General features: G+C 45.7%; 2 protein-coding genes across 2 annotated transcripts; one reads left to right on the top strand and one right to left on the bottom strand.

The window, feature by feature from the left end:
• Nucleotides 1–234: 234 nt before the first annotated feature.
• LOC124646412 (E3 ubiquitin-protein ligase MARCHF5-like) lies at nt 235–2,823 on the top strand. The gene is made up of 7 exons (XM_047186529.1): nt 235–366; nt 459–530; nt 999–1,066; nt 2,048–2,159; nt 2,255–2,338; nt 2,431–2,538; nt 2,645–2,823. The coding sequence occupies exons 1-7, from the start codon at nt 235–237 to the stop codon at nt 2,723–2,725; spliced, it is 657 nt and encodes a 218-aa protein (XP_047042485.1). The 3' UTR covers nt 2,726–2,823.
• A 2,159-nt stretch (nt 2,824–4,982) lies between these two features.
• LOC124647819 (pentatricopeptide repeat-containing protein At3g62470, mitochondrial-like) lies at nt 4,983–7,205 on the bottom strand. Its single transcript, XM_047187686.1, has one exon. It carries the CDS (start codon nt 7,203–7,205, stop codon nt 5,268–5,270), a length of 1,938 nt encoding a protein of 645 aa, XP_047043642.1. The 3' UTR covers nt 4,983–5,267.
• Between the last annotated feature and the right edge of the window lie 3,778 nt (nt 7,206–10,983).

Here is a 10,983-nt window from a genome sequence, read left to right as displayed (position 1 = left end):
TAGGCTGATAGTAGTTGGTTCACCAACGGAACAAAATGGCTCCAGTTCTCTTTTAACAGTGGTTGGTAGCTGTAGGTGGTGGTGGCCCACGCCCACAACATTTGGATTTTCCTTCCTCTTTTGCTTTTGGTTGGCTATTTAAACCCCACCTCCATTAGTCCGTCGACAAGCATGGAAAGGGAGGGAGAAAGCAACAGAGCAATGGCCATTGTATTGAGAGGAAGAGATGAACAGATGGAACAACAAGAAGACGACCTCTCTTCTTCCTCTTTCTGCTCCATGAGGCAGTGCAGGATTTGCCATGAGGAGGAGGAGGAGTGGTGTGCGGCAATGGAGTCACCTTGCGCATGCTCCGGCTCTCTCAAGGTACATACTTATGGATCATCATCTTGGCTCATCATCCATGTTTGTGGTTCGTTGCTTCTAGTTAACTAACTATGCTCTATTCATGCATGTAGTTTGCTCACAGGGGATGTGTGCAGAGGTGGTGTGATGAGAAGGGGAGCACCCTCTGTGAGATTTGTCTTCAGGTTGGTTTTGCGCGTCTGCATATGCTCTTCTTTTTCTTGTGGGAATTGTATTGTTCCTGGGCTAATTGTGATCGTAATCATTGACTATTGGTAGTCTATCCATGGAATGTGATCTTAGACGCTACTAAAATAAAGGCGTAGTCGTGTGGGCAAGGTGTCTACAAGCTACCTCCTCTGAAACCCTTTTTGACGATTCGTAATCAAGTGTCCACATGTACATGAGTTTTTTGTACAAGTGAAGCAATAGAAGTCTTTGAACACGAACAAAGTAGCTGTAGCCTTTTTTATGCAATCAACAGCTAGCAAGTGCAATGTCCTCGTGCATACTATCATCTCCTGCCCAACTTTTTCAGCAAACGGCAATGTTCGCAATTATAGCCCATTTCATATAAAGTTCTCGTCATGTTAGTATTTTCTTTAAATTATGCTTATATATATATGATATTTAAATTATGCTTCTGTTGACAGAGATTCGAGCCAGCCTACACGATCCCTCCCAAGAAAGCTCCGGTTGTCGAAGTGCTTGTTACTGTCAGGTAGGCCCCACCTCTCTCTCTCTCTCTCTCTCTCTCTCTGATATGTTCAAAACAAAACAAACAAGAAGCGGTTGCATTGTCAATTCTGCACTTAGAACCTGATAGACAGACAGATCAGATAAATACTCTAGGATAAGGCTCATCCAATCAAGGCCTAGCTGGCCGGTATGATGCAGCGGTCTTATCTCCAGTAGCATAGCACATAGGTTGCCGTCCAACCAAAGCATACATATTATATTTATTTATTTTGAACAGGGCATACATATGATTAGGTACCACATTCTTTTCAGAACAGCAACTAATCATGCAAAATGATTAGGATGCTAACCACCAGGGGGTTGATGAGATCTGTCGTCATTGATCATTTTTAATGGTCGGACAGGTAGATATACACCTCAGGTCATCCTACGAGCTTAATTTCATCTTAGGCCCCACGAAGCAAGTAAACCTTCCGATCTAGGCTTAGGGACCACGGGGTTTTGGAGCAGCTCCCATCAATGTGCAAGATCCAAGCGACACTGCTGTAGGCAAAAGAAAAGACCAGTGATGGCTATACGGAAAAGAACGCGATAGCACCAAATTTTGCAAAAATGTGTCGCCCGATCGCGACATTTTCGTACAATTACCCCGACATCCAGTAGGTGGTAAACACAAACTGATTTTCTGTTATTCTGTGTTGATGTCGAGACGGAGAGAAGGGACAGACAGCTGCATACAACGATATACTGACCTGTACATGTGAGGTGTTTCTTTGCATTGGTGAGAGGTCTCCTGTCCTGTCAAAAGCGTGTGTCCAAACTCCAAATCACAACGAACCAACAATGTCAAAGCACATCCACCGCCAGTATCCAGCTAATGCTCGGCCCACGTCGTCAATCATCTTGCCCGCACGGCAGAGCAGAATGTTGCACTGGCAACCACCGGATGTACCATCCATGAACTGAATATTGCCTGACAGTGTACTTCTCAATTCTTGTGCAGCGATGATGAGGAGGATGATGAACAACAGGGAATGCCATACGCGGCATCCGACGGGGCAATGGACGGCTCGGATCGTGCCTATTTCTCCTGGTGCCAGTCTCTGACGATAACGGTACGAGCCGTTGGCTTGGCACTAAACCGAAGCGCATTGTCCATGAATTGTCGGTCTGGTGGATTCTGATTCCCAAAATTTATGTTAATATGCAGTTCACCATTATAATGCTCGTGTGGCATCTCATTGCCGTGGTGACAATCGAAGCCGCAGAGCACTGCGCGTTCAGCCTCCTCACGGTGAGCTCATTCATTGGCATGCTTCAAGCTGAAGAAAGAGATTAGAGTAACAGATCAGATGAAACTAACAACCGAGGGGTGTTGTTCTACAGATGTACTTCCTTCGGGCTGCTGGGATCTTGCTGCCGTTCTACGCTGTCATGAGGGTGATCGGCATGATTCAACACGGGCGGCGCCAGTATCGGTTGCAGCTGCTACAGGTTGGTCTTGGCTGGAAGCTTCTCATATGTGATTCCCAGGAGTATGATGCTGACTGAGAACGTGCTGATAGAATTGTTTATTTTTCCTCTTGCTCTGTTTCTGCAGGAGCAAGGAAGAAGGAATGCATCAAACATGCACAGTAGGCGCAGCCAGGAGCAGCAGCAGCTTGTAATTAATGTTCACTGAACAATGTACATAGTGTATTGCAAGCGGGGAATGTTCAGCCAGAACATCATTTGTAAACTATTCATATAAATATTTATATAGTAAAGTTGTACAGCAGATGCAATCTTTCTCAGTTTCATGTTCCATGGAAGCCTCAGAATCAAGGCTCAAAAAAGAATGAAAATGAAAATTTTAAAAAGGGGAAAAAAGGGCCATGTTCTTGTTTAAGTAAGTACTCATTTTCATAATTCCATATCCACATGCAATTGGTCTAATTAAGAAATCATTTAAAAGGCACCACTGTGTTAACACTTCAAATACATGAAAAAAGAGTATTTAAAAGGGTATTTCTTACAAATCAAGTAGGAAAACATCCATGTATTCCATTCCCTCTCTGACACACAATATCTCTTTGTTTTGTGATTCACAATATCTGAGTTCAGAACTAAGCAGCTAGCTTGCATGAAGCTGTCACACTATCTTGAAGTAAATTAATGTAAGAGAATCCAGAGTTAGCCACCAGATGTATTTATTTAAATAACAACTAATCAGAGTTTGTTGAAGAATGGTAAGTACCAAAATCTAAACATATAAATCGTAGGACTAACAGACTAACAGTCAATGTCAGCTAATGCAGTTCCCAGAAAAGATAATATGAGTCCAGGAAAGATGTGAACCGAAGGGTAGAGTCATGTCATGTAGTATTTTCCTTTTTTCTTCTCTCTTACCAGCCAAATGGTCCTGGAAAGATTAATCCAGGAGTAGTATGAACAGAAAACAAGATCTACACCACGACAGTTGAAAAGCGAGCATGCCACATATGCCAGGTTTAAATTTTGATTATGTGGATGGATCAGAATAAATAGAGTTCACCAAACATAAATGTGTAACAGTACTCATGGGAGCTAACGAACTCAACAGTATACGTTAGATAGTGCCTCATACCAACCAAATACCAAGTTGGAACCACTCACCACATGGTACACTTATAGGGCTAGAATGTGTGGTAGGAGATATTAAGATAGTGTAAGGACTCATTTAAAGCCAGCTAATCTGCACCATAGCATTTAGTAGAGAACAGAATAATGCAGATATAATGCTGAAATACCAACATCGAGATATTATAAAACCACCACATATGAGCCAAATCTCAGATCACAAGGTCAGCAGTTTGCCACATTGTAATATCAACAAAGCATCATCCCCACATAAGATAGCAGGTGGTCATCCACCTTCCAAGCTGTAGATAGCTGGAAAATTCCACCATTTAGGTAAAAGCCAAGTGGGCAATCAATATGATACACTTTTTTCCTGATATGAAGCGTTTGTCAATCATGAATTTATCCCATTTGTAATACACTAACAACAGAAACAAGAAAGAATCAGGTAATTCATAGAACCATATAAATATCTATTGCTTAACAAAATGCACCGCACACATACATATCTCCAAATATTTAATGATAAATAATAATTCAGAAGTTGAAACTTGAAAGAGCAACAGTTGGGCAGTCAATAAACCGTATAACTTGGACAACTCTTTGACAGTGTAGACCATAAGTACATGACAGGTTGACCTGGAAGGCTGATACAATGTTGCTTCATGTGTAAGAATGCTTCTGCATGCTAATGGTTAGTGAATGGACTATTATACCTATCTAAAATTCTTGTTAACATGTAATTTGAAACCGTTCCTGTCAGAAAATACCATAGGTAAGTGTGGGGTGCTTTACTTTGCAAAAGGTAAAGAATAACTATCTACAGTATTCTGACAGAAATTTATGACAAGGTATAGTCATACAGAAAACTTCCCTGAATAGATATATGAAGAAACTTAGACGAAATCATACCCACAGGATTGACTATTGAGCATGAGACCCAAATCACCAATCTAGAATATAGCTCAATAAATATGAACCAGTGTACGGATCAGCTGGTAGTAAAAATATGTGGACGCTCATATTTGCTGCAAGGTAGCACTGATGAAAGAACTTCAGCTAACAACATGACGACACCTTAACCATGCATTGCTGTTAATATTGTACGAGCACGTGTGCAGCCATCATCCAAAGATAAGTTGGTTATATCTCTCTGCAGAATTTCCAACGGATGTGCTCCCAAACAGCAACGTAGACTCGTTTGATGGTTTTTGTAAACTTCAAACTCAACAGAGAATAATTTGCTGGGTGTCATCAAGCAGGTGTAGCCCTTAAGTTCCAGCTAGCTCCTATGTCTAAACCAGCATATCAGCATCACACAACCATAAGAAGCAAATATATGATTGATCCATTAGAAGATCAATACTAGGATATACCTAGAAAAAATCACAAATGCATTTTTTTGACAGTACAAATGCATCATTAAATGATGCTTCGATGTGCAGCACACCTTGGTTTCACAAACTCTAGAACTTGAGTACTTAACCATTTATTTACTGCATATTTTGGGTATAAGAAGAGACATAATCTTTAATGAAGTGTTACTATACAACATCAGAGAAACTATAGCACCTCTTTCCTAAATAGCAGGAGCACTAAAATTCCAATCATCATTACAAACAACATCATAATCTTACAGCGTCCTGTCCCTGCTCACTAGTCTGATTAGGGACAGTTTGCTTGACCCGACTTCTCATTCTCTCTCCCCACTGATGGAACACGTTAGATTCATCGAATTTCCCTGTCTTCACCTTCTGAGCCAATTCAAACAATATGTCTGGCTTCCCAGCCTTGGAGAAATCTGCAATAAATTTGTTGTAGTCTACCTGTGGAGCCTTCATACCTTTTTGAATCATCTCTTTGATAAATTTACATGCTTCCTCAGGCCTGCCATGCCGTATATGACCATTAATAAACACTGTGTACGAGTTCCCATCAGGACAAATCCCCTTCCGATGCATCTCATCCCACATCGCGCAACCCATCAAATAGTTCCTCCCGCCAAGGAAATACGATTTCATTATCATGTTGTATGTATGGATTGTGGGCTCAAGCCCCTTGCTTATCATCTTTTTGTATATCCTTAATGCATCATCTGGCATCTTCCTATTGGTGAGCAGCTTAATCAGCGCATTGTACGCTCGGCCATCAGGAGGGCACCCCTTCCGTGTCATTTCCTCCAACATCGCCGTCACTCTATCCATTCGCTTTGCATTCCCATAACCCACAAGCAAGCACGTATAGGTAGCGACATCCGTCTGGCACCCACTCTCCTGCATCTCCTCAAAGCACCGCATGGCCATGTCCATCTTTCCCCGCTTACAATGGTCTCGAATCAGCATTGTGTAAGTCCTCACATTGGGAGGAGGCCCCTTCGCCTTCATCAGCTCGAACATCTTCACAGCCTCAGGCCGCCTCTGCCCACGAAGCAACCCCTCAATCATTGTGTTGTGCACGACAACATCCGGCTTCATGCCCTTGTCCAGCATCTCATTCCAAACCCGCCCAGCCTCCACCAGGTTCCTTGCATTGCACCATGCCAGCATGAGCGCTGTATATGTGCGCAGGTCCGGAGTGTACCGGTCACACATTCTGCCGAACACCTTGGCAGCCTCCTTCCCCAGCCCCTCCTGGGCCAAAGCGACTAGCAAGCAATTGAACGACTCCACCCCATCATCAAAGCCGTGCACCTTCATCATCTCGAACACGCCAACTGCATTCTTGATCTCACCGGCTGCAGCGAAAGACTTAATGGAGATCTTGAAGGCGTCCATGCACAGGGTGCCCGCCTTCCCCATTTCTTGGACTAGTGCAACCATCGTCTCGAACTGCCTCGCCTTGCCAAGGATGTGCACCATCTTGCAGTAGGTGAGGGGCGTGTGCGCGAACCCACCAGATGCGGCCGCCCATTGGAAGAAGCGGCGTGATGGCTTGTGTGCGTGCTTGAAGCGGTCGAGGACGGCAAGCACGAGCGCCTCGGAGAGCGGCAGCGACAGCGCGGAGAGCGCCGCCTCCAGGTTCGCGTCGGCGCCAGCGGCGATGACGTCCGCGATGGCGGCGCAGACGCGGCACAGGTGATCTGGGTCGCCCGATGGAGCCTCCGGCGGCAAGTCCCCTTCATCGTCGTCTTCAGAGGCGGAGGTCGAGAGGCATCTCGACCCAGCGAAACGGAACAGCGCACTGCGACCCCATGCCGGAGACGCGGCGGGGAGGGAACGGGATCTCGCTGAAATTGCAGGCAGTGCGCGGCTGCGGAGCAGGCCCGCGCTTGATCCCTCGCCCCAGATGTTGTCTGCGCTAGAGCTCAGGTGTGGCGCGGGCAATTGTGGGAGGAAACGAGGTGGCCGACAGGGGAGTGGCAGTAGAGGCGGAAGTGGACCGTGAGGGCGATGGAGGTGGCGATGAGGGCGAGGAGGAGGAACACCACGCAAGGGCACAGCAGCACCGTCGCCGCGGAGGGCTCCCGCGGCGGCGAGAAGGGCCGCGCCGGCGATTTGAAGGTCTCCATGGGCGGCGGCGGCGGCGAGGCAAGCGGAGGTGGCGGTTTTGGGCTTAACGGCCATGGGATAGTGTCGGGCGACGGGGTGAGCATTGCGTGGTGTAGTTTTGTGGTCATCTCCACTGGGCTGGGCCCATTAAATGATTCTACGGCCTAACAGTTAACCATTTTGCTGTTTCGTAAGTTGGGCCACATTTATTGTGGCCGAAATCCACCTTATGAGCTGCATGCGTTTTTTTCGATGTTCTTCTAAAAAAATAGAGTCGCATGTGTTTTGAAGTGCTCTGTCTCTCCCTCTCCGCCGGCTATAGTATCTTGAGAGTTGGCTTTCACCAGTCAGGTCTCTCAGACGATTTCCCATTAGCGACGTCGGTCGGAGGCAGCTAGGAGGAGACACCAGGGCTTTTGTACACACTAGGGTAGAAATAGCAGTAGGTCTTACTCATGTGTCGTAGTTCGGCTTCATGTCAGGAGAACCACGTTGGACATGGCTGGTGCTTCATGGTGGTGTTCCTCCTCGCGGCAGTGCTCCAAGGGTTCGAGCCAGAGGTGGAGGGGAGGGAAGCTGCTAGGATCTCAATATCCAATAAGACCTAAATGTGGTTTGTTTTCCAAAATCAATCTGCTACCCTGGTTCATTCCTCTTCTCCTCCTCGGCATGGTGACGGTGGGGAGAGAAGGCAGATGAGAGCTCAAGGCTAGGTTTGGATGGTACTCAAGTTTTGGATACTGGAAGACCATGATGTTCAATCTCAGCAGTCATGGATTTACCACTGACTTTAGATGGCCGAAGGGCGGTTCCATATCAATAGGTTTTGTTGGGTTTACTCAACCTCCATTGGGAAGCCTCTCAAGGACACAATGCTCTTATTTGGGTTTAGTCCCGACCCAATGCCGGATAAGAACAAGGTCGATTGTGGAGTTCTCTAGTTCCAGGCAGTGTAAAAGGACCTCATTTCGTTTTGCTTATATGTTGTAGTGTCCTTGGTGATAAATCTAGGTTTCAGGTTGTATTTTTTTTTACTTTTCCAAGAACCTTCTTGTAAATTGTAACTGCACCGCCATACTGATAGTTAATATCTAGGACCCTTGTGGCCTCTCCTGGTTTAAATTTTCCACTGTTATGTTTTTGTGTCTACATTTTAACATTAGATTGAATTCTAAATTGTTTCCATTAACAACTAAGATGCACTACTAGGAAAATGCTTACCGCCGGCGCACTAGAAAGGCTTACCGCCGGCGCCTTCGTATTCGCCGGCGATCACCTCGCCGGTGGTAATGCCTTACCGCCGGCGCATTGCAAACCGCCGGGGGTAACCCAGACTATCACCGGCGCCTCATCCAACTCGCCGGGGGTATTATTTACCGCCGGCACTTTCCAATCCGCCGGGGGTATTGAGTTACCGCTGGCAAACAGCTCTATGCGCCGGCGGTATATATTTTAGGATTTAAAAAAAAATCTGACGTGAAAACACAAAACCCTCAGATATAGAATAAAAACAAATTCAATCTTTATTTAAAAAAGGCTTATATTTCAGAACAACGGTACTAACAAAAAGGTCCATATTAAAACAACATAGTCTATAGGAATTTTAAAAGAATCTCCTAAAGTTTTTGTGCTGCAGAACAATGCTCTCTTGCAGTGAAGTTTAAATAAATATGAAACTATTTACTGCACTTTACTCTCGGACTGCTATGTACAGATCTGCACTTGGCATTGAACAAGTTAACCCTTTATTTTGACAATCATATAACAAGATGATCATAAACAGAGCGCTGCTATAGAAATTCTAACTGTCACATTGTTGCGACTGATAAACAACAAACAATGGATTCGAAGAACAAGGCCACAGCTTTCCGTTCTTCTCTTCGTTATCCTAGAATAAGACCAGAGCACGGTCAGATGGTAACAGCAGCACAAGTAAGATAGAAATCCATCTAACAAGACAAAACAGAGGGAAACTAACTCAATACCACAGGTGCAAGCAAGTTCAAAACAAGCAAGATAAATGATAAATCTAATCAATCTTCTAAGCATATGTATCCATCAGAACATTCACAACACATCATAAACTGAAAATTGCTGCCAGATAGTTCACAAGTTCAAGACAGTTACAACTGAAACGAATTCTCAACGTTTTTAACTAAACAGTGTTAACCCAAGTAACAGGATGCTTTGCATCAACGAATCAAACCACAGCGAATCGAATCAAAGAGAAGATGCCTAGTTCACCTTGCAGATAAGGTGGTACTCCTCGTTCCAAGATCTACCCCAACTTAATTACGCCATGGTCTGATTAAGCATATTATGTGCACACTGCACACACAAAGTTTCATCCACCGCAAACCAACACGGGAGATACCAAGCCAGAACACGAAGGGGGCAAAATTGGTCTAAAATACACATGGATTCACGTTTCTATGACACATAATCGTCAAAAGCACGGCCGTGGCTGGGGGATTTGAACACTGGAGCTTACCTCAGGTCCCGCGATCTTGAATTCACCATCGCCGATCTCCCGTCTCCGAGCTCCCCAGGCGCTCCAGCGTTCTCCGTCGAGGTCGACGCCCTCTCCATTGCTCCTCGTCGCCGAGCACCCCACCCTCGCGCGCGGGTCGCTCTCCGTTGACGAGCTCGGCGCACTCCCGCGCGCCTTGCTCTCTGCCGGCGGTCTCCCGGCCATAGCGCGCAGGTATCTCTGCGACGACGAGCTCGAGGCCCTCCGCACGCCTCGTTGTCCCGCCTGAGTGCTCGTCGCACCGCTCGTAGCAGCGAACAAAAATCGGCGCCGAAACCCTAGAGACACAGCTTGGGGAATAGAATGGGGAACGGGATGAAGGAATGGGGAGATGGATGACACGCGCGTCTCTCTGGTCTGGTGTGAGGTGGGACCCCAAGATGGAATCTGCGACGCGTCCCGTGATCGACTCGCACGGACTCGATCCGTAAAGGCTAATTTATCCCTGCCGAAAACAAATGGTACACGCCGGCGCTAGTTTTAGCCCAAAAATAGCCCACAATAGCCCAAATTATCGCCGGCACATGCAACTTTATCTCGCCGGCGGTAATTACACTACTCCTGGCGTTTTGGAGTCCAATCGCCGGCGGTAATTGGAGGCCCGTTCGGGTGGTCTCGGCCCACCTTACCGCCGGCATTTTCGATTCCATTTCGCCGGAGGTAACTACACTACCCCCGGCGACCCCATTTCATCTCGCCGGCGGTAACGTTACCGCCGGCATCTTTAAATCATACTCGCCGGCGATAAGAAGTGCGGCTATAAGCTAATTCCTAGTAGTGATGTTAATTTAGTGATTCAGAATGTTTTCTGTCGTAACTTGTAGGTGTCATGATTATGATGGATACAACCCGTTACCATGAGGAAGGTAATATGGCTAGGGGAGTTCTCCTTTTGCATAACCTTGAGTTGTTCCTTTAACTCTATCATTTCTTCTTTGCATGTGTACAAGTGGGTGACTAAAGATATCAATAAGAGGAAGGGTAAATATGAGACCACGACCTGAGAAATGTCGATTTTAGGAAAGTGAAGATATAAAGGTTCATTAAAAGTAATGTAGCAAGCGAAACAAGTATATAAGTAAATTAAGCACTAGCAACATGGACAGGATAAAAATAACCAAAGTAGAAGCACACTACGCGTGATGATGTATCTGGAAGTTCAAGTCCTTGAGGGGACTCTAGTCTCCGTTGAAGTGGCCATGACGAACAAACTCTACTAGGTCACAAATATATATATTCTTCTTCTGTGTAAGCTTTGGAGAGTGTTAGCTCAGCCACTAATGGTGGATCTGGAGACACTCCTGCCTTCACAAACTCTCCGGA

Source organism: Lolium rigidum, chromosome 4 (assembly GCF_022539505.1).
Source record: "Lolium rigidum isolate FL_2022 chromosome 4, APGP_CSIRO_Lrig_0.1, whole genome shotgun sequence".
Taxonomy (NCBI): domain Eukaryota; kingdom Viridiplantae; phylum Streptophyta; class Magnoliopsida; order Poales; family Poaceae; genus Lolium; species Lolium rigidum.
Note: the sequence above shows the minus strand (reverse complement) of the source record. Positions and strands in the feature narration are given on the sequence as shown.